At 43.9% G+C, this 24,424-nt stretch overlaps 1 protein-coding gene across 3 annotated transcripts in view; it reads right to left on the reverse strand.

Annotated features, from left to right (window-relative positions):
• Nucleotides 1-24,424, reverse strand: part of TDRD9 (tudor domain containing 9) — a 391,054-nt gene that overhangs the window by 94,802 nt on the left and 271,828 nt on the right. For all 3 annotated transcript variants that reach the window (XR_013270091.1, XM_077467571.1, XM_077467570.1), the window contains exons 22-26: nucleotides 22,830-22,937; nucleotides 22,610-22,710; nucleotides 5,763-5,930; nucleotides 4,709-4,820; nucleotides 4,395-4,607 (exon numbers count right to left, since the gene is read on the reverse strand). Coding sequence is in view for 2 of the 3 variants with exons in the window: in XM_077467571.1 (XP_077323697.1) it covers nucleotides 4,395-4,607; nucleotides 4,709-4,820; nucleotides 5,763-5,930; nucleotides 22,610-22,710; nucleotides 22,830-22,937 (702 nt within the window). In the remaining variant the exon portion in view is untranslated. The remainder of the gene's footprint in view (nucleotides 1-4,394; nucleotides 4,608-4,708; nucleotides 4,821-5,762; nucleotides 5,931-22,609; nucleotides 22,711-22,829; nucleotides 22,938-24,424) is intronic.

The following is a 24,424-nucleotide window of genomic DNA, read 5'->3' on the forward strand; positions in this document are numbered from 1 at the left end:
GTGGCATACAACATGAAATTCTGTCTTTTTCCAGGAATGGGAACCTCGGGTGCTACGTACAGTTGGCATAAGAAAACGAAATGCGTACAACCCACAAAGAGTCTGGGTTCAGGGATTACGTCCATACGCTATACACATTTGTATGGGAAACCAGGCGTATGCCTGCACATACAACCATTCATATGAATGGGCGACAGTACTCCATGGGCTTCCCTGGCACGTCACCTAATGCATCAATGTGTATTAACTATAATGAAGATTGCACTCAGATAAATATTTGGCCACTGACTTGAAAGCCACAGAGTTCTAGGAATGAAAGCACTACAAGTTCTGTCTGGCACCGCGGCAGGCGGCTTGTAGTTCTCAATGAACTGTGACAGAGCTGGTAAGTGACCTCCTCCTATTTTCAGCTTTTCCCACTCACACTATGAATGACAACCGCGTGGGATCGGAACATCCCCACATCCTAATAGGACGTCCAGTTAGTATAACAAAACCACTGCTCGGCCGTTAATATGCTGTTGCCCGGGCAGGAACTGGTTAATAATTCCAAGAAAATAAATGAAGTCCCCTCCCCTCCTGTATGACAGGCTTTCGTTTTGTAGCAAGGAATAAATCACAACATTGAGGGGGGGGGGGGGGGGATCTTAGTTTCTGGTTATGTATGCCAACAAATGAATTTTAAAGGCAAATAAAAAAAAAAAAATTTTTGTTCATTTTTGTACATCAGGGCCACATAGGAGCCTTAGTAAGCCTTCTATCCTTTCGATCAGGTATGTCCCTAAGCACTTAGAGAGGAGGTGGTTTTGCAAACCTTAACCACAGAAGCCTAACACTCCTAGAAAAAGCATTTACAGAGAAAGGTGGAATCATTCCTTTCAATCCAATGCTTGAAAAAAATAAGCAGGCAAATCCAATGAAAAATTAAAGATTTAGTAACTGTGTGACCTTTCTTTTGGTTCCTATGGGTGCACAAAATGAATCTGATAGTTTTATAACACTAACCACAACCAAAGGTGTGGTGCCTTGGCCCCCTCCCCGGGTTTTGCAATTCACAAAGTGATTTGCCTCAGGGGTCTCTCCAGTGTTAAGGTGTCACTTATCTGCCTTGTTTCACAAAGTGGCAGAAAGCACATGTACCACATCTATAGGTACCTCGTGGGTGTGAACATGGGTCCCAGCCTCCCTCTCTAGAAAAATGGCTAGACACCAAAAGGTCTCTCAAGGGACTGAAATAAAAAAAGAAAGAACTGCGCTAACCACGAATACCAAAAGTGAGTAGGGTATGTATATGTGCCAGACCCACGATATGGGTCTTAGTATCTTAATGTCTCCAAGACCACCTCCAAAATATAGTGCAAACCATATACAAATAAGTGCAATTAAATACAAAAAACCATAAATGCGTGTCAATAGTGTGAATTCCCCAAACACAATATGAGTATATCAAACTCAGTGCATATACCTCTAGAAAATAAAAAATAGAATAGAATATGAAAAAAAATGTTTGCAATTTTTTTACATAAATGAACTATCAGGAAAAAAGATTGTATTTAGAGACACTCTATATAATGTCCATATAGTCATATATCAAAAAATAATAATAGAATGTCCATATAGTAAACGAACACCAGTGAAGTAAAACTTCAAGTGAAGTACAGCAGTGAAGAACAAACTTCAAACAGCTGAGTTATAAGTACACAAATTAAAAATCTTCTCCAAAGATGTACTGTGCTTTTCCCATCACCGAATGAGTGAATTGGCTCCTTACCAGATCCAAGCGACCCCCCGTTACAGAGGGTCACCACAGGCGACAATAGTCAAAGGATATCCGGATAGCGATTCCTCCTGAAATGTAATGGCGTGCCTAGTCCGTAGACATGAAAAACATGACCTGTTGGGGCGCCTTGAGGACTAGAGTTGAGAAACGCTGCCGTAGACACCCTTCTAAACCTTGTGGACGGCGTTCCCAGAAGAGTTGAAGCTGTTATAGCTGCAAAGGGTGGGCCAACTCAATATTGAACCCTACGGACTAGGCACGCCATTACATTTCAGGAGGAATCGCTATCCGGATATCCTTTGACTATTGTCGCCTGTGGTGACCCTCTGTAACGGGGGGTCGCTTGGATCTGGTAAGGAGCCAATTCACTCATTCGGTGATGGGAAAAGCACAGTACATCTTTGGAGAAGATTTTTAATTTGTGTACTTATAACTCAGCTGTTTGAAGTTTGTTCTTCACTGCTGTACTTCACTTGAAGTTTTACTTCACTGGTGTTCGTTTACTATATGGACATTCTATTATTATTTTTTGATATATGACTATATGGACATTATATAGAGTGTCTCTAAATACAATCTTTTTTCCTGATAGTTCATTTATGTAAAAAAATTGCAAACATTTTTTTTCATATTCTACTCTATTTTTTATTTTCTAGAGGTATATGCACTGAGTTTGATATACTCATATTGTGTTTGGGGAATTCACACTATTGACACGCATTTATGGTTTTTTGTATTTAATTGCACTTATTTGTATATGGTTTGCACTATATTTTGGAGGTGGTCTTAGAGACATTAAGATACTAAGACCCATATCGTGGGTCTGGCACATATACATACCCTACTCACTTTGGGTATTCGTGGTTAGCGCAGTTCTTTCTTTTTTTATTTCTGTTTGGTGTATTCTTGGTGTACATTTGAATTGCAGCTTCCGTTCAATACCATTTGTATTCCGTAGCGCAGTTTTTTCCCTTTTTTCGCTCTTCTCAAGGGACTGGTTACGTCTGAATGTAATACGTGGTTTGGGTCCACAAATAAAGTGTAGGGTCATCTTTAAAGCGGGGTTCCACCCTAAGGTGGAACTTCCGCTGATCGGAACCCTCCCCCCCTCCAGTGTCACAATTGGCACCTTACAGGGGGGAGGGGGGTGGAAATACCTGTCAAAGACAGGTATTTACACCCACTTCCGGGCGTAGACTCCCATGGGAGTCTATGTCATTTCCTGTCCTGCCGCGCTGTCTGCTGGGACACACACGGGTCCAGTGACAGCGCGGACAATTCCTATTGCGCTGTGCGACTCGCGCATGCGCAGTAGGGAACCGGGAAGTGGAGCCGATTCGCTTCACTTCCTGATTCCCTCACCTAGAATGGTGGCGGCAGCAGCCGAGAGCCAAGCAATCGATCGGCCTCGGCTGCCGGCATCGCTGGACCCCGGGACAGGTGAGTGTCCATTTATTAAAAGTCAGCAGCTGTAGTATTTATAGCTGCTGGCTTTTAATATTTTTTTTTAGGTGGAATCCCTCTTTAAGGAGATACCAGTGAGTACTTAGAATGTGCCTCAATTGGGTTTTCTGGTTATTCTATTTAGTATGGGACGTATATTCAGTCATTCAGAGGTAGAATAGAAGTTTCACCCTGAAAGAGCAAAAGATCTTGAGGGTTGTTAAGAGCATTTCAATAAGCTCTCAATGATTTGTGACTGCAGCCACCATCTAGAAAGCGTTCTCTCATACTCAGCCATTTTACAAAATGGCTTTGGTCTAAGTGGATATAGAACTATCAGGTTACGTATGATGTTGAACAGATTATAAATATATAGCAATATTGACGTTTTACTTTCTTACCATCTTATTGCTGTTTATGTATCTACTATTTGTGCTGATACATCTGTACTGTTTAAAACAAAAAAAAAAAACGAAAAAAAAAAAAAATATAAAAAAAAAAAAGCACCTTTCTCCCCATGATCTTGGGGGAAATCTTTATAAAAAAAAGGACTAGTATAATGTCATATGCGACACAAGGTAATTGATGTCATGCATTCCATTGCATGTATATGCAGGACAACAATAAAAAAAAAATGGCAAAGCTAGAGCAGAGAATGGCTGCGCAGAGGTAGCCTGAAAAGGGATCCATAAGAAGGAAAGGCAGTGTTGACCTAGGTAATTGTTTATTTGCAATTCATTATATATCATTGCCATTTTTACACTAAAGGGGAGGAAAGGCTTTAAAGCTAAAGTTTGAAAAAAAACTTGGGGGGATAAGTGGGGGCATGTGTTAAACACTAGGTTTATGGCTCCAAAAACAGCTGTCTACATAGGAGAAAGATTTTGATCACCTATGAGGCATTGCAGATTGACTAGCTGTACACTTAGATCCTTCTATTACATCAACATATCTCATTGTTAAGTGGGCTACCCTTTTTATACCTTTATACCCTTTTATCCAAATCCTTTTTATAGGTGACACTACGTTTCAATGGTCTCTGAATAACTAAATCCTGTGTCCTTTAACAAAATAAAAAATAAACGAAATATCTATACTACACTAATAATAGAGATTTTTTTCATCATAATTGACACACAACATCATTCAGATTTATCTGTATGGAACATACCACGGCCTCTTTTCCAGATATGTACAATATCTGGGCTCTGTAGTACTGTGGATTGTCATAATTTTTAAATGGTGCCAAACAAATCATATCTGGATGAGGACGTGTAGACAAAGGCAACAGCTCCTGCTGGTTAATATCTGCAGCTAGGACTCCAAGCACATCAGAGTTTCGATCGTCAATACGATAGCCCCAGAAATGGCCGACTTCAACTACCTGTGGAGAAAAAATGTACAATTGAGGCAAAAGAAAAAGAAAAAAAAAAAAAATCGGGGCTGAAATAAATAGGTTGAAATTCTTTATACTGGAGCACTTACCTCAGTAACACTGATGGATAAAACAAGCCCTTCAATAGTATCTGACAGTTCTTTAAAGGCCTGGGAAACATGAAGTGGTTCTACTGTCTGCTTGTGAAAGTCCACAACAAATCTTGAAATTAATATATCCAAAAAAAAAAAGTAAATATTTAAAGTGATACTGGAATTGGAGAGACAAAAGTATATGCCCAGTGTGTAAAATACGCTTTATATTTCCTTTTTTTTATCGTGGCCATCGGGTTTTGTATTTAACCAATTGCCCTCCGGAAGATTTGTCCGCCCCCCCAACCAGTTCATATTTTGCTTTTTGGCACTGTGTTATTTTAACTGACAATTGTGTGGTCATGAAACATTGTACCCAAACAATTTTTTTTTAAACAAATTGTTTTCTTTGGGTGGCATTTGATCACCACTGTGGTTTTAATTTTTTGCGCTGTAAACTAAAAAAAAAAAAAAAAAAATGAAGATTTTGGGAATAATATCTTTTTACTTCCAGTTCCTAAACAAATCCAATAAAAAAATTTTTTTTTTTAATTTATAAATTTAGGCCAATATGTATTCTGCTACATGTTTATGGAAAAAAAAATCCCAATAAGCGTATATAGATTGTAATAACTTTCACACAAACCAAACTATGCTATACAAATCAGGGATCCTCAAACTACGGCCCTGCAGCTGTTGCAAAACTACACATCCCATGAGGCATTGTAAAACTAACATTCACAGACATGACTAAGCATGATGGGAATTTTAGTTCCTGAACAACTGGAGGGCCATAGTTTGCAGACACATGGTATAAATATACTGTAAATTTGAATTACTTTTATGTCAGTAATGGCGGTTATGAGCGACTTATAGCAGGACTGTGATAGCATGGTGGGCAATCTGACACTTACACTTTGTGGGAACCAGTGACACTAATAAAGTGAAAAATACTAAAAATATACACCGTCACGGTGCTAATGACACTGGCTGTGAAGTGTACACCTATATCAGGACGTTGGGAAGTGGTTAAGAGACCAAACTTCTTAGAAGCATGTCCAATATACATTACCTGGTTGATTTTAAATCAGTGACTTCTTTAGAACTTTTCTCAATGACCTCGGCAGAATGGACATTCAATGCAAGAGGAACTTTCATCGTTGCCATCTTAACCGCTAGATTAACTGCAGAGAGAGTCTTAAACCGGTCTGTGGGATTGCGAGAGAACTCCACAAATGCTCTAAGAAACAAAAAGGAAATTAATGGAAGACAATTTACAACATACCACTTTGACAAAAATTAAAATGGGTACTGTAGTTACAACAGCATGTCCAAAGCCTCTGCCCATCCTAAAGTTCTAATATTTTTCCTGGAACATCTATGCCAAAGTTTAGCTCAAGGCAACTTTTTATATGCATGACCTATTACAGAGGAAAAATGGGACATACTCTCGAGCGGTCTCAAACACAAACTCCTGAGGCCTCACACTGGTCATGAAAAAAATTCACAAAAAAAGCCCCTGCCCCCACCTATAACTGGTCCTCACAGTGAGGAGAACATCATAGGGCAAACGCATTAAAGACAAAAACAGAACATTCCATAGCTCAACTCGCCAACCAGTCTGCCAAACGACCAAATTAACCTGTCTAAGAGTCTGTTAAAAACAGGGGTTTAGTTAGCACACATTTGCATAAGATTATCAGAGACACTGTGGATATACTGCACAAGATTATCAGAGACACTGTGGATATACTGCACAAGATTATCAGAGACACTGTGGATATACTGCACAAGATGATCAGAGACACTGGATATACTGCACAAGATTATCAGAGACACTGTGGATATACTACACAAGATTATCAGAGACACTGTTGATATACTGCACGATTATCAGAGACACACTGGATATACTGCACACGATTATCAGAGACACTGTGGATATAATACACACGATTATCAGAGACACTGTGGCTATACTGCACAAGATTATCAGAGACACTGTGGATATACTGCACAAGATGATCAGAGACACTGTGGATATACTGCACAAGATGATCAGAGACACTGTGGATATACTGCACACGATTATCAGAGACAATGTGGATATACTGCAAGAGATCAGAGACACTGTGGATATACTGCATGAGATCAGAGACACTGTGGATATACTGCATGAGATCAGAGACACTGTGGATATACTGCATGAGATCAGAGACACTGTGGATATACTGCATGAGATCAGAGACACTGTGGATATACTGCATGAGATCAGAGACACTGTGGATATACTGCATGAGATCAGAGACACTGTGGATATACTGCATGAGATCAGAGACACTGTGGATATACTGCATGAGATCAGAGACACTGTGGATATACTGCATGAGATCAGAGAGACCGTGGACATACTGCATGAGATCAGAGAGACCGTGGACATACTGCATGAGATCAGAGAGACCGTGGACATACTGCATGAGATCAGAGAGACCGTGGACATACTGCATGAGATCAGAGAGACCGTGGACATACTGCATGAGATCAGAGAGACCGTGGACATACTGCATGAGATCAGAGAGACCGTGGACATACTGCATGAGATCAGAGAGACCGTGGACATACTGCATGAGATCAGAGAGACCGTGGACATACTGCATGAGATCAGAGAGACCGTGGACATACTGCATGAGATCAGAGAGACCGTGGACATACTGCATGAGATCAGAGAGACCGTGGACATACTGCATGAGATCAGAGAGACCGTGGACATACTGCATGAGATCAGAGAGACCGTGGACATACTGCATGAGATCAGAGAGACCGTGGACATACTGCATGAGATCAGAGAGACCGTGGACATACTGCATGAGATCAGAGAGACCGTGGACATACTGCATGAGATCAGAGAGACCGTGGACATACTGCATGAGATCAGAGAGACCGTGGACATACTGCATGAGATCAGAGAGACCGTGGACATACTGCATGAGATCAGAGAGACCGTGGACATACTGCATGAGATCAGAGAGACCGTGGACATACTGCATGAGATCAGAGAGACCGTGGACATACTGCATGAGATCAGAGAGACCGTGGACATACTGCATGAGATCAGAGAGACTGTGGATATACTGCATGAGATCAGAGACTGGATATACTGCATGAGATCAGAGACTGTGGATATTAAGGGTGCTGAAATTAATCGCTGCATTGGGATTCGGGTATCCCCGATTCGGCATCGATGCATACGGACCCGATAATCGATTGCGGGTGACGTCATATAAACTTGCCCCGCCCCTCCCAGTAAAGGACTCCAAGCATACTTTTATGACTTTTTTAATAAATGGCGACTTACAGTTAATAAAAATAAAAGCAAGAACAAGTGGGACTTTATATGAGCCGTGACCATCCAGTACACAGGACTCCATCCCCAATATTTGATAAAAAGAAGGGAAAGGGACAAAAAATGGGCAATGGGACTTTATATGAAACAAATTACTTAGGGTAAATTAATTCAATCAATAGAATATATTAAATTACTAATTTATTGGAAACACATCAAGAGGTAGTACAGTAGGTATATTGATAATAATCAGATATATGATATAGAGTTAAATAATATAAGTATAATAATCGCATAGTCCAATAAAATTCATGATACAATGGTAATAATGAACATGACATAGTAAACAGTAAAGCGACAGTACATTCCAGAGTGTGTATATAGTAATAACCAATAAACTGAATTGATGATTGAAATAAATCAAACCCATAATAGAATCATGGCCGCTGGGGCATGGCATCCATGTTATGCTCCCCCTCTTTGCCTATGTATATAATCAATTACCATTGATTATTATTGTAACATATGATTTATCACAGGTGTTCCAATATACAGCTGCTCCTGTTGAGTGGAGACAATCCACGAAACGCGTCGAGCTCTTCACCAATGGATGCCATGCCCCAGCGGCCATGATTCTATTATGGGTTTGATTTATTTCAATCAATTCAGTTTATTGGTTATTACTATATACACACTCTGGAATGTACTGTCGGTTTACCGTTTACTATGTCATGTTCATTATTACCATTGTATCATGAATTTTATTGGACTATGCGATTATTATACTTATTATATTATTTAACTCTGTATATCATATATCTGATTATCAATATACCCACTGTACTACCTCTTGATGTGTTTCCAATAAATTAGTAATTTAATATATTCTATTGATTGAATTAATTTACCCTAAGTAATTTGTTTCATATAAAGTCCCATTGCCCATTTTTTGTCCCTTTCCCTTCTTTTTATGACTTACAGTTAATGATGTGCCCCGCTGTATATGCTTTTAAAAAAAAATGTGTCACTTGATTCCCAAAATTCACAGTAAATACATCCCGATAATGTGCCATGCCGAGCCCAACCCACCTATCGCCTCCCTCCTCTCTTGCCTCTCGAATCCTGACGTCAGCGGGGAATTCTTAGCCCCACCCGCCTCTTATGATATAACTATAGTCAGCGGGCGGGGCTGAGAATTTCCCGCTGACGCCAGGACTCGAGAGAGGCGGGAGCGAGAGGCAGGCCAGTGTTGTGCCGAGAATGGTTTCCACGTCTAAGTATGTTCCCCCTGGCTCTCGGCTCATATCGGAACTCCGCCTGTCCAGCCCTCTGCACTGCGGCTCCTCCCACTCTGTGTACATATATATGTATGTATATATAATTATACTATGTGTGGATGGAGTAATACATGCGTTAGAGTGACTTTTTAAAAAAAAAAGCACATACTTTTTTTTAATAAATACAGCGGGGCACATCATGTAATTTAACAGCGAGTACAAATGGGTTTGTACTCTTACACCTCACGCAGCCGGGCACAAGTGGCTGCGTTTGACGGGCACAAGTGGCTGCGTTTAATGGGGGAGGTTCAGTATTTTTCAGTTTGTTTAAAAAGACACTTGGCGGACCAAGCGGAAGTGGGAGTTTGTCGGCAATCGTGATGCATCGCGGAATCGAATCGTTGAAGAGATAATCGTAATCGAATCGTGAGCCCAGTGAAGATGCGCATCCCTAGTGGATATACTGCATGAGATCAGAGACTGTGGATATACTGCATGAGATTACCTTTAAATTGGGGCCCTGATGACAGCTTTGCAGAGTGCACTGCACAGAGGACACAGGAGGCTGCATTGTCGCACTAGATAGCAGAGGGGGCAGGGGCGGGTGCTCCACTCAGAACAGAGCGGCTGTAGTTAGAGCAGTGATAAGAAAAAAAAGAGGGGGTAGGTGCGCTATGGACCCTAAGTGTGAAATAAAATTAAAATACTATATGTGAACAACCCAAAAACAAAATTAGAACCCTAAAATTAAGAAAAAGGGGGCTGCCACTACCATATAAATTCATCCGGAAGGTGAAAAGACGTGAATATGTGCCAGAAATGGTAGTAACGGCGCTCACCTACTATTAATTGCACCTACTGCAGGCTCACCTGCTATTAATTTACATTTTGTTTTTGTGTGAAAAAAAATATATAAAAGGTGTAACTGAAAAGTGCCTACGTGACAATATCTCTCAAAAAATGTCTCACATAAAATGATATACAAAAATGAAAAGAAACCAATGTTGTATGAGAAACATCAAGTGGATATTCTACATATATAAATCCCTAGCCATATGCATAGAAAAAAATTTGTGAAAAAAACTTACTTCACATATAAATGTTAAATTCACTTAAATGTAGAATATCCACTTGATGTTTCTCATACAACATTGGTTTCTTTTCATTTTTGTATATCATTTTATGTGAGACATTTTTTGAGAGATATTGTCACGTAGGCACTTTTCAGTTACACCTTTTATATATTTTTTTCACACAAAAACAAAATGTAAATTAATAGCAGGTGAGCCTGCAGTAGGTGCAATTGATAGTAGGTGAGCGCCGTTACTACCACTTCTGGCACATATTCACGTAGTTAGAGCAGTGATAGGATTTGGCACGTCAGCGGAGTTTCTGGCCCTGCCCCTCTGTATTCCCAAGCCAGTATAGAGGGGGCAGAGCCGGGAGCTCCATTGACGCACCCACTCCGATCACTGCGCTAACTGCAGCTGTTCTTTTCTGAGCATACAGGCTACATGGGGCGGAGTCAGCGCATCAGTTTAGAAAGTTAAGCTTGTGTTAGGAGATTTTCTCTTGCTGTTCAACACTGCAGTGAAGCCTGGGCATACAGCCAAGACAGCTGATTGGAGCAAAGTACACATTCCCCTCTCCTCATAGGTAGAGACATTCAGAGCTGATTGTTGAGTAGTTTAGGGCTCTGCCAATCTATTTATAGCATCCCCCCAACAAACAAAAAACTCTGGCTGCTTTTATTATATGCAACAAAGAACTTGTCAGGAGCCATCAGGCTGATAGAAGAACGGAGCAGGAGACAGCTATGGGACATAGTGCTTTGAAGAGAGAAGAAAACACTGTAAATATACAGTATGTCGTAAAAAATGAGTACACCCCCCACATTTTTGTAAATATTTTATTATATCTTTTCATATGACAACACTGAAGAAATTACACTTTGCTACAACAAAAGCGAGTACACCCCCCTAAGTGAAAAATGTCCAATTTGGACCCAAAGTTTCAATATTTTATGTGGCCATTATTTTTCGGCACTGCCTTAACCCTCTTGGGCATGGAGTTCACCAGAGCTTCCACCTTCTGTTTGAGGATGCCCCACAGATGCTCAATAGGGTTTAGGTCTGGAGACATGCTTGCCAATCACCTTTACCCTCAGCTTCTTTTGCAAGGCAGAGGTCATCCTGGAGGAGTGTTTGGGGTCGTTATGTTGGAAAACTGCCCTACGGCCCAGTCGCCGAAGGGAGGTGATCATGCTCTGCTTCAGTATGTCACAGTACATGTTTGCATTCATGGTTCCCTCAATGAACTGTAGCTCCCCAGTGCCGGCAGCACACATGCAGCCCCAGAACATGACAGTCCCACCACCATGCTTGACTGCGAGACACACTTGTCTTTGTACTCCTCACCTGGCTGCCCCCACACACGCCTGACACCATCTGAACCAAATGAGTTGATCTTGAACTCATCAGACCACAGGACAGTAAACTGGTTGCAGGCTTTCTTGTGCATCATCTTTAGAAGAGGCTTCCTTTTGGGGCGACAGCCATGCAGACCAATTTGATGTAGTGTGTGGCGTATGGTCTGAGCACCAAAATACTGACTGCCTCAACCTTTGCAGCAAGGCTGGCAGCACTCATACGTCTATTTCCCAAAGACAACCTCTGGATATGACGCCAAGCGTGTGCACTCAACTTCGTTGATCGTCCATGGTGAGGCCTGTTCTGAGTGGAACCTGTCTTGGTAAATCACTGTATGGTCTTGGCCACCGTGCTGCAGTTCAGTTTCAGGGTCTTGGCCTTTTTTTCTTTATAGACTAGGCCATCTTTATGTAGAGCAGGGCTCTCCAAACTACGGCCCTCCAGCTGATGCAAACTACACGTCCAATGAGGCATTGTAAAACTCTGACGTTCATAGACATGACTAGGCATGATGAGAATTGTAGTTCCTCAACAACTGGAGGGCCATAGTTTGGAGAAACCTAATGTAGAACATCAATTCTTTTTTTCAGGTCCTCAGAGTTTTTTGCCATGATGTGCCATGTTGACCTTACAGTGACCAGTAAGAGTGAGCAATAACATCAAATTGTACTAACCTGCTCCCTATTCACACTTAATACCTTGTAATACTAACAAGTCAAATGACACCGGGGAGAGAAAATGGCTAATTGGGCCCAAATGGAACATTATTCCCTTAGGGGTGTACTCACTTTTGTTGTCAGCGGTTTAGACATTAATGGCTGTGTGTTGGGTTATTTTGCGAGGACAGCAATTTTACATACAAGCTGTACACTCACTACATTCCATTGTAGCAAAGTGTCATTTCTTCAGAGTTGTCACATGAAAAGATATAATAAAATATTAACAAAAAACGTGGGGGGTGTACTCACTTGTGTGAGATACTGTATGTGCCCAGCTCAAATTTCATTAATCGGGTTTACATGCACTTTAAAATGGTGCCTTGTAGTCTCCTTCAGTGCCTGGGCTCTTGACATGACCTCGGCGCAGGAAGGGCTCAGCTCTGCCCCCTCCTCCTGTCAATCATCTGGAACATGCGACAGGTCCCAGATGATTGCACGGCCAATCACGGCAAGCGGCCAAAGCCTGGCACCCACCGTTACAATGTCGGAGCCACAGAACGGAGGGGGTGACGAGCGGGGTTTCGATCACCCCTGTATCGCTGGACCCTGGGACAGGGAAGTGTCCAATTATTAAAAGTTGGCTGCAGCTTTTTTTTTTTTTTTTTTAATAATGGGAAAACGAAGTAGTCTTGCAGCCCTTCAGTAAAACAGGACTGAAAATCAGAACGGTCACTCCTTGCGATAAAAGATCAAGAAGTTGCAAAAAAGCAAATTTTTTTTGTGGTTTCAAGGGCACATTTGAGCCTTAAAATGTGCCCTTGATGGGCCTTCAAAGTCTTGACCACTCAGCTGAGGAACACTGCCCTGGACCCATTTACCACCCTAGCAGTCTGCACGGCAATATATCATTGCGCAGGATAGCATTTTGCAGGCTCTGGCAAAGGAAAAACTGTGTCCAGGTACCATTCAGTTTAGCGTAGACAAGCTGTAGGAAAAATAGGATTTTTTTTGTACTCACCGTAAAATCCTTTTCTCTGTAATTCACCAACGGACACAGCTCCTCTCTGTAACAAATGGGTTGTTAGCCTTATCACTAAAAGAATACTAGGCATAGTTGTAACAACACTCGGAACTCTTAGTTTCGCCCAGGGGGACAGTCCCTTGGGCTACAACCCTCCAGTCTGCCAGACAGACCTCAGTACGTCAACAAGCAGTATAACGTAAAGATAAAAAGGAGGGGCGGGTGCTGTGTCGGTCGGTGAATTACAGAGAAAAGGATTTTACGGTGAGTACAAAAAATCCTATTTTCTCTTATATTCACAATGGACACAGCTCCTCTCTGTAACAAATGGGATGTCCCCAAGCAGTGCCAAACGAGGGGTGGGAAAAAAAAGCACAAAACTTCATTCACCGTGGCAAGTGGGAACTAGTGAAACTTTATCCACAAAAAAAGAGCAGTGCGTGGAAAAAGCACCACAAAAAACAGGGTATCCTCAACAGGAGTGATCACCCAAGACCGCACTAAACGGCGGAAGTAATGCAACAGTGCATTAACAGTACTGCGTTTTTAGTGAAAAAACAGAAAATATATATTTCATATTCAATGGCAACTACACGGCCGCCTGCAAAATATTGCGGCCAAAACAAGCAGCGAGTCTGACTTCCGAAAGGGAGCCGTGGCAGACAAATACACCTTAAGAGCCCGAACCACGTCCAGAGCGTTAAGGGCCACTTCCTTAGGGTGCTTCGGCTCAGAACACAGATGGCAACAGAATGTCCTCATTGATATGAAAAACCGATACCACTTTCGGTAGAAAAGACCATTGTGGACGTAACACCACCTTATCCTTGTGGATAACCAGACAGGGCGACTTGCAAGACAAGGCCGCCACTTCCGAAAACCCTCCTGGCCAATGTGATGGCCACTAGGAAGACCACATTTTGGGAAAGAGTCAACACAGGAATCTCCCTGATATTTTCAAATGGCAGTTTTTGAAGAGCCGACAACACCAGGTTCAGATCCCAAGGGGGCAACGGTGGACACACCAGAGGGACTACATGTCGTACCCTCTGAACGAAGGTACTCACTAAGGAGTGAGATGCCAGGGGTCACTGAAAAAAGACAGCTAAGGCTGAAATTTGCCCTTTAATGGTGCTTAATGGCAATTTCTGGTCTACTCCTTGCTGAAGAAACAGCAGGATCCTGGATATGGAAAAGGAGCGCAGATGTCATCCTTTCTTCTCACACATGAAGATGTAGGCCTTCCAGGTATGATGGTATATCTTCCGAGAAGATGATTTCCGTGCTCTCAACATAGTTGGGATCACCGAGTCCGACAGACCCTGGTTCCTCAACACCTGGCTCTCAAAAGCCATGCCGTTAAAGCCAGCGATGGTAAAGTAGGATGGAGAATCGGCCCTTGAGACAAAAGGTCTTCTCGCAGCGGCAGTCGCCAGAGAGCGTCTGCCACCAGACGCACCAGGTCTGTGTACCAAGGACGCTGAGGCCAATCTGGGGCAAACAGTATCACTGCGACCCCCTCGGCTTCCACTCTGCAAAGCAGACGTGGTAACAGTTTCAGTGGAGGAAAGGCGAAGATAAGCTGGTACTGACCCCTCTGAGCCACCAGCGCATCTGACGTGTCGGCCCACGGATCTCTTGCCCTGGACACAAATATTGGCACCTTCCGATTGAGACAGGAGGCCAGCAGATCCATGTCTGGTGTGCCCACACCTCAGCTACAGTAACCTGAATGTCTCTGGATGCAATGCCCATTCTCCTGGGTCAAGCATCTGTCAATTCAGATAGTCCGCCTGCCAGTTCTCCATTCCTGGGATTTAAATGGCCGACAGGGCCGGTACGTGTCGCTCTGCTCACCAAAGTATGTGAGCGACCTCCCGTGCAGTGGCTAAGCTTCTTGTTCCCCCTTGGTGATTTACGTATGCCACGGCATTGTCTGACTGGATCCTGATAGGACGCCCTTGCAGTCTCATCGACCATGTGGAGAGGCATAGCCTGATCGCTCTCAATTCGAGCAGATTGATCGGCAACTTGGATTCTTCCGTCGACCAGAGGCCCTGAGTTGACTGAACCCCCATCACTCCACCCAGGCCGGATAGACTGGAGTCCGTTGTGATCACCGGCGATTTCAGAGGGAGGAACGATTTTCCGGACTGAATCACCGGGGACCTCAACTACCAGATCAGTGAGTCTCTGACTGACTGGCTCACCTGGATCTGTCGATCTAGGGACAACTGAGATTTGTCCCATTTTGTCAAAATCTCCTTCTGCAAGACTCTGCTGTGGAACTGGGCAGAAGGTACTGCCTCGAAGGAGGCTACCATGAGTCCCAGTACTCGCATACAAAAGCAGAGTGACTACCACTTGCGGTTCATCAGTTTTACCACGGATCTGAGTCTGAAATTTGTCTGAAGGGAGAAACACTCTAGCCTAGGTATTCCAGACGCTGGGTGGGCACCAGCACTGACTTTTTTAGGTTCAACAGCCACTCAAATTCTTGCAGGGTCTGCATGGTGATTGCCCCATCTAATTCTGAGGTGGAAGATGCCCTCAGGAGGAGATCGTCTAGGTATCCCATGACTGCGATCCAACGTTGCCCTAGAAACGCCAGAACTGGAGCCAATACCTTGGTAAAGACACAGGGAGCTGAAGGCAGACCAAAGGGAAGAGCCACAAACTGGTAGTGGGCTTCCCTGACTGCAAACAGCAGAAATTTTTGATGCCAAAGGCATACGAGTATAAACATCCTGGATGCCCAAGGACGCCAGGGAGTCGCCTTGATGGAGTGCAGCGACTACTGAACGAACTGATTCCATTCTGAACCTCTGCACTTTTCCAAAGTGATTGAGGGCTTTTAGGTCCAGATCGCAGACCCATTGGTCAGATAACCAGGAGGGGCTGGACTGGGCTGCAATCTCCCAAAGGCGACCCCCCACCCGAGACATGGGTGGGGGCAAACCTTTAAGCGGTAGCACTTTTGTTTGGAGACTTGCTGTTCCAGGGACGTTTTTGACCGTCCGTGGGTGTCCTGTTGGGCTGGGGACATTTTGTCGAATCTCCGGGCGGACGAAAAAGCCGCTTGTGAGCGGAAAACAAGGGCCCTTGCCTAAGGCGTGGCTCCTTAGCCTTCATGGCTTGTGGGAGTTAGGTACTTTTGCCACCGGTGGCATTTTTAAGAATGTCATCCAATGAGACTCCAAAGAGCCGGTCGCCAAGGAAGGGAAGATCTGTCAGGGCTTTTTTGGATGCCTGGTCAGCAGACCAGCATTAAGCCAAATTAGGCGCCATAGCTGACACTGAAGCCCTGGATAGCAGAGGGAAAGTATCCAGGGCCGCGTCACAGACGTACTTAAGGCCGTGCACTAGTTGGTCTATTAGTTCAAAGCAGACAGGGGAAGCCTGTTACTCTCCCAATTTGCGAGTGCAAACGTTTTGCCCACTCAGTCAGTGTCTGCGACACAAGTGCAGATGACAGTACAGGTCGCTCAGCTGATCCCACAACCGTAAACAAGGAATGAGCCACTGCCTCGGCCTTCCTGTCCGTGGGATCCTTGAATGCAGGAGTCCCCTCAACCGGGATTGTGGTTACTTTAACCTGGATACTGGGGGGTACACGACAGGAGGAGCCGACCATTTTTTGAGAAGGCTTTCCTCAAAAGGGATAAACGCACCACCATGTACTTGGGGACACAAGAGGTCCGTTGCGGGTGACCCCATTCCTTGTAAATGAACTTGTCAAAATAAGGCAGATACGGGAACACCTTAGGTGATCGTGCTGGCTTGCGGGACCCAAAAGGGACCGGTACATCAGCAGAGGCATCTGCTGGCTCCTGAATCTTCAGGGTATCACTTAAGTGCACCTTTCCTCCCACGCACCACCTCCATCTTGGCAACTAACGAATTAAAGTGGTTGTATACCCACATTTTTAACTTTTACCTACAGGAAAGCCTATAATAAGGCTTACCTGTAGGTAAAAAAAATATCTCCTAAACCTGTACGGTTTAGGAGATATTCCCCTCGGTATGCGCCGCTGACTGCAGCGGCGCATGCACACAAGGGGTTTCTCGCCGTCAAAATCCGGCAGCGGCCGAGAGGCCGGACTGAAATCTCCCGCGCGCATGCGCAGGAGTGACGATATCGCGGCTCCGGCCACTCACAGCGACGGAGCCACGATACCCGGAAGAAACGCCGAGGGAGCTGACATGCTGACGTGGATCGGGCCAGATGTCGGGCCTCGTTCTAAGGTAAGTATTTCATAATGAGCTAGTATGCGGTGCATACTAGCTCATTATGCCTTTTGCTTTGCAGGTTTAAAAAAATAAAAAATAAATGTGCGGGTTTACTACCGCTTTAAGGACTGCCGACAGGGTGTCCATGAGCACTGCGCAGTCCGCAGGTGACCGGTTGCAATTGCCTGGATTCGGGGGCAGAAACACCAGTTTCTGAAGCCATGCTGACCCTACCCTGTCTGCCATCCGAAGGGGACTTGGGACAGTGACGGTCCCACCCTCCCTGCTGCCGCTGACTGAGGGGCTCTTTCCCGCCGGACTCGCCACCCCGAGGAATTCTGCGCTGTCCACAAGTAGTGTCTGTAGTCCCTGAGTGCTCCCAAGTGCAGAGGAAACAAGAGCTGTGTCGGTGACAGCTGCCAGAATGAGCGCTAAAACGTTCTAGAAGTGTGCTCAGGCTTTAATAAAATGGCTGCCCAGCGTCCAGTACACAGACAGTAAACACAGGGGAAATGGCTGTGAGAGCACATGAGCCATGCTGCTGCTAGAACACTGAGAATGTGATCAGGCTTCCAGAAAATGTCCGCCAGTGTCCTGGATAGGAGATGACTTGGAAAATACTCGCTGAAGCCCAGGAAGGCCTGCTGCCCTAGCCCACACCTAAAATGGCCGCCAGCAGCTTCATGAGGTACAGAAACAAAAGATAGCAGAGACACAGTGCCGCACCAGAGACACAGTGCCGCACCAGACCACACCAGACCCTCACAGGCCCCTTTGGGGAGCATAACACACAGGACCAAGGACACCCCCAGCCAGTCAGCACCCCCCCCCCCCCCCCCATCTCAGGTGAGAGCCCACAGAGATCCCCCTGTATATGCACGCATACATTGCTCAGCAGCCACATGCAGCATTCCGGGGGGGGGGGGGGGATAGGGACAGAGAAGAGGGGAAGGTGAGGGACCCCCGAATCGACCTCCCAGGGAATGCCTAACGGGCAGGGAGAGCTGTACTTACCAGTCCTGAAGAGCTGGGAGACATTCCATTGCAGAACTACTCACTGATCAGTACAGGGTAGCTGCTGGCCCGGCATACTGTGGCGCAGACATCAGTAGCCCGGTCATATGTATGCCCCGGAGCATAAAAGCTCATGACCACCTCTGGAGCTGAGATTTCATCGTGTCCTGCCGAGCCGTAGCTGCGACCTGCACATGCTCGATGGCCGGACTGGGGAGACTACAAGGGTAAGGGCCTGTCACCCAGTCGGCTGTTGATAGCAGATCACAGGATTATTACTCTTGCGCAAAAAGCCAAGCATGGACTGATGGGCCCGCAGGGTTCCTAGGTCCTTCTTCACTAGGCAAAATAAAACTGCAGACGGGAGGGTTGTTACCCAAGGGACCGCCCCCCTGGGCCGAACCAAGAGTTCTGAGTGTTGTATTACAACTATGCCTAGTATTTTCCTAGTGATAAGGCCAACAACCCATTTGTTACAGAGAGGAGCCGTGTCGGTTGGTGAATACAAGAGAAATCAAGATTTTTCACAGAATTGTCATATTATCAGGTGATTTCTCACACACAGCATATGCATACCACAAATTGCACCCCAAAACATATTCTGCTATTACTCCAGAGTACGGCAATACCACGTGTGAGATTTTTAGACAGCATGGCCACATACAGAGGCCCAACATGCAGGGAGCACCATCAGGCGTTCTGGAGCACCAAGGCCAATTCTGACATTTCTCTCCTACAAGTAAAAACCATCATTTGCTATAAAATTACATAGAACCCCAAAACATTATATAAGGTTTTTTTTTTAGCAAAGACCCTAGAGAATACAATGGTGAACTTTTTATCTTGCACTGGATTTGCGCAATTTTTCGAATGCTTCAAATTTTTTGTTGGGGGGGGGGAGACAGTAAAGTTAGCCTAATGTTTTTGCATAATGTAAAAGATGAAGTTACGCCAAGTAAATAGATACCCAAGGTGTCACCCTTGAAAATTGCACACACTCGTGGAAAGGCGCCAAACTTCGCTACTTAAAAATCCCCATAGGCGACGCTTCAAAATGTTTTACTGGTTGCATGTTTTGAGTTACAGAGGAGGTCTAGAGCTAGAATTATTGCTCTCGCTCTAACGTTCGCAGCGACCTCCTCTGTCCGGTACCAGCACCCTCCAAGGTCCCTTAGCCCACCCAGTCACTTTGTTGAAGCACCACACACACAGAATTCAGGACAACAATGTCAAAAGGAAGTGCCGAGTCCAGTCTAGTTGTACAGTGAGTTGGATTAGACAGAAGCAACTGGGGTTCTCAGTCACCCTGTGCCTCAAATAGAAACAGGGTTACTTAAACATAAAAGGGGCCAAGAGAGCTGCACAAGGAGCTTCCAGTGCTGTCAAAATGTAAGCTGGGTTCCACAAGCCACCGCGCCCAAAGTGACTTCGGTCACAGTTATTTTGAAGGGGTTTCCTTCATATGTAAATTTATGACTTCATAGAGAGCTGGATTCTGGGAATGGTGGGATCTGAGGGGTGGGACTCTCCCTGTTCGCACTGGGTTGGCATATTTACCTGGGCAGGATTGAATTCTAATGGTGATCCATTCAATCCTGCCGAGCAGCAGCAGAGATAGCTTTTAGAACAGGCTGTGTATGAAAGCATTTCCTATCTTATAATGCTGTGATCTGTGAGGTGGGACTTTGGAGGTGTTGACTCTACCTGTAGGTGTGACTGGGTAGGACTGAATGCCAATTAGGATGTATTCAATCCCACCCACCAAAGCCATGAAGGAAGTAACAGCATTTGCAGAGCCCCAAAGACTTCAAAAGGGTGTGTGTTTTAGGCTAAAGATGCTGCAGGAAGTGGCTATGGAAGGGTTTCCGTCTACATCAAACTATGCAGAATGTCACATGGTACAAAGCTACAATTAAATCCAGAATATCAAGGGATCTGCGGGCAACAGATAAACACAGTACAGAGGTATGATCTATGCTGGGACTGACCATTCCATTCAGTTCTAGCGAAAAGAAAGTTGGAGTGCAGCTTGATTACGCAAACAAAATCGTCAGCCACTGCAAAGTGTAGAAATTGCTTTCATGAGTGACCCAGTCATCACAGGCTGCACATTCTATATGTTCGAGAAAATGGACTTTGTCAGAGTCCATCTATACAATGCTCAGGCTAGTGCAGACAGAAGCAATTAGATTTTTGACATTAGCAAACATATTTCATGAATCTCCCTCTTCAATATGGTGATGGTGCGAGGGAGATAAATCTTCTTCAGCTTCCTCGAACACTGCCTTTAAGTACTCTTCATTCCCTACCAATTCAGCATCCTCTAGGTTCAGGATATCTATGTCCAACTCCAGTTGAGGCATGGGAGTAAGAAAAGAGGTATATTTTTGAGGTTTGGACCAATATGGCCGAATTCAAGTCATAATTCATCCAAAAATTGCGCCAGATGTAGAAAAGTCTGATTTTGTCAAATAGGCCTCTCGCTGCATGCCTGAAATAAAGCTAAAATTGGACGCAGAGACCGATGTTCCTGCACCAATACAAGGGATACGTTATCACTTTGAGACTGTGTTGTGCAGGCTTTTCACAGTATGGATTTCCACCTATTTCAAATTTGCGCTCTTTCGCTTGGTCTCTGCCATAGTTATAAGTGAGGGTATTCCACTCTACAGTAATAACCGAATATAGTTTGGTAGATAATACAAGCACCCAATAACTTAGGTGTAGGATGTGCTGAAAAGTATCCTTGTGACTAAAAGGGTAGATGTGGTGTTAAAGTGTTACTAATCCCACAACAGTAAAATCAAGTCTGCAGTAAAGCATGCTCGTTATACTCACTGTGGAACTTAAGGGATTAATCCTCTGCATTGTGAAAAAAGGCTGTATGTACAGAGTCTCCTCCCCTTCCACGGACTTCAAAATATGTCCGGATAATAGAGTTGAGTCAGGCTTAACATGCTCAGTTTGGTTTGTATTGCTAGAGATATTTTTTTTCTCTTGGGCGAGAGCATGTGCTCAGCACAGGACCAATCAGCACTGTCCAGACAGAGGATCAGGGGTCCTGCGTCTTGATAAAACAGCCAGTGCAGTATGAGAACTCCTCCTTATAAGCTTCAACTAGGCATTGAAAGAAGTCACAAGACTGCTATACACTGCCAATGAGAAAGGGTATTGAGCAGTTTATTATCACAAAAATTATTGAAATTCCATGTTCTGTGTACTGTGGGAGACCAGATAAAGGGAATTCAAGGAACTCCATTTAGTAACACTTTAATCTGTGTGACCAGTGGTGTGACCCAACACCTGGTCCTTCACCTGCAACTGAGCATTGATTGGTTGAATTTTAGCACTTCGTTTATAAAGGCTGCACCGTAAAGTGAGCATGTTCCAAACATATCCCCATAATACACATTAACTGTCAAACAGGGGAACCTTGTCTCTGCAGTTCTGAACACACCCTAAAAGTAAGATGCCTTAAGCCAGGTAAACCCTAAGTTTTTTTCGTTCAACCCAGCAGTCAGAGCCACTGTACTAACCATGCGAGGATAGTTCAGCGATCTCCACCACTGAGCTGTTGCGTTCTGACATGGGACGTACCTCAAGCCAGAACACTCCATTCAGCACTCTATGCCATTTGCTGAGAGCGCAGGTCAAACATGGCTTTTTTTTTTAACCAGCTGTTGTCACCTGACATTCGGCCTGTGTGTACCCGGCTTAAGCAACAGCACTGTTACCACTCTTAGGCCAGACAATCATGCTGTTGCAATGGTATAAACACTGGGTAATTGACTAGGAAATTGTCCACAAATCAGTCACTAAACTAGAATTAGGGAGCAACCACAGCCTACAAAAACCGAAGCAGCAACAGACCATTTCACAAAAAGCAGTAAAAAAAACTCAAACAATGGTAGACTAAAAAATTTAACTTAACGTTTCCTCTACTTACCTTGAACCATCAAACAAAATAGACTTTACTTGACCGCATTGTCTGAAAAGAGACTGCATCTGCTTGTGGTAAAGAAATCCATACGGTGGAACGTTCTTTAGCTGTTCATTGCATTAAAGACCAATAATTAAAACAAACAAAAAAAGTCATTTAAAAGGACTTTTCATTTCACTTGTATTCATTCTGTCAAGTCCTACATTGTGCTGACCCCACTACATACCACAATCGTAGTCTTTGGATCCTTTCCTCCAAGTTCTCGAATAGCGGACTCTTGATCTGATGGGCCATATGTAAAATAATTTGGGTAGAACGACCCAGCTATAACAACCTGAAAAATGTTAAATGTCAATAAATTTGGTTAACAAAGACACAATAAAAACATTAATTCTAGAGCCGGGTACAATTAATTCATTTATACTTAGAATCTAAATGTGTATATTAATTTCTATCCGACACAAATCTAATAAAATTTCTTGTGCATATAAAAAGGTATGTTACACAGATTTACATACTGTATATAGATGGTAAAAGAAAAAAAAAAACAGCATAAGGAAAAAATTAAAAAGTACGCAAGAAAACTGTAGGAGTTTTATGCTGGCTTGATGCACTGATCTAAAAGATAAACATAAAGAACACCAAGTTTCAAGCTGGAATACACATACCAAATATTTGGAAATATTTGATTATGCCATATTTCATTCAATCATCTTATTGTGTATAGCTAGTGAAGTTCCTTAAGCGCTACTGACTGCACTCTTGCTAACAGCATTTACATGGTCTTGCATTATAGAGATCAATAACTATATTTAAAAAATAATTTAGGAATTATATCTAAAAACATTGAAATATTTTAAATGTGTATCTAAATATAAAACAGAGTTCCAAAAAAAAAAAAAAAATAATAATAAAAAAAAAAAGTCTGCAGCTACAAATATTGCAGCTGCTGACTTTTAATAAATCGGACACTCACCCGTACCAGGGTCCAGCGATGCGGGGGAATGAAGACCCGCTCATCTCCCCCTCCTCTCTGTGGTGCCAGCATTGTCACTGGGGGCGGCCGGCCCACTGCCGATACCGAACCCTTACCACGTGATCAACTGTCAGCAAATGACAGCTGATCATGTGATGTAAACAGAGCGGGTAATTGGCTATTTTTTCTGATAGCGTGAAAAGGGGGGAAAAGCCGATAACCGGCGGCTGCGAGAGGGAAATCTGTCCCGATTGTGGAGGTGTCGCCAGCGTCACCTACCAGTGCCCTCAATGGCACCTACCAGTGCCCACAGTGCCGCCTATAAATCACCAGTGCGTCATAAGTGCTTCCTATCAATACCATCTACCAGTGCCAATCAGTGCCTCTCAGTGTTGCCTTATCTGTGCTCAACAGTGGTGGCCATCAGTGCAGCCTCATCAGTGAATATCAATGAAGAAGGACAAAAAAAAATTCCCATTTGCAAAATTTTATAACGAACTAAAAAAAAAATTTTCCCCAAAATTTGTCTTTCTTTAGCAAAAAATAAAAACCCAAATGGTGATTAAATATCACCAAATGAAAGCTCTATTTGTGTGAAAAAAAACGATAAAAATTTCATTTGAGTAGTGTATAGCATGAGCACGCGCAATTGTCATTCAAAGTGTGACAGTGCTGAAAGCAGGTCTGGGCAGGAGGGGGGTTTGAGGCTGGGTTCACATTGCAGCGATGCGGGAACGCTGTGAATCCGCGGCGGGTTCCCGCATCGCATGCCTCCCGCCGGCAGTTCACACTGCCCTATGCGAACTGCTGGGAGTGTCAGTGAAATGTTAATGACACCCCCAGGT

This window comes from Lithobates pipiens, unplaced genomic scaffold (genome assembly GCF_037356315.1).
Source record: "Lithobates pipiens isolate NorthernLeopardFrog02 unplaced genomic scaffold, aLitPip1_a1.2 Scaffold_57, whole genome shotgun sequence".
Lineage (NCBI taxonomy): Eukaryota > Metazoa > Chordata > Amphibia > Anura > Ranidae > Lithobates > Lithobates pipiens.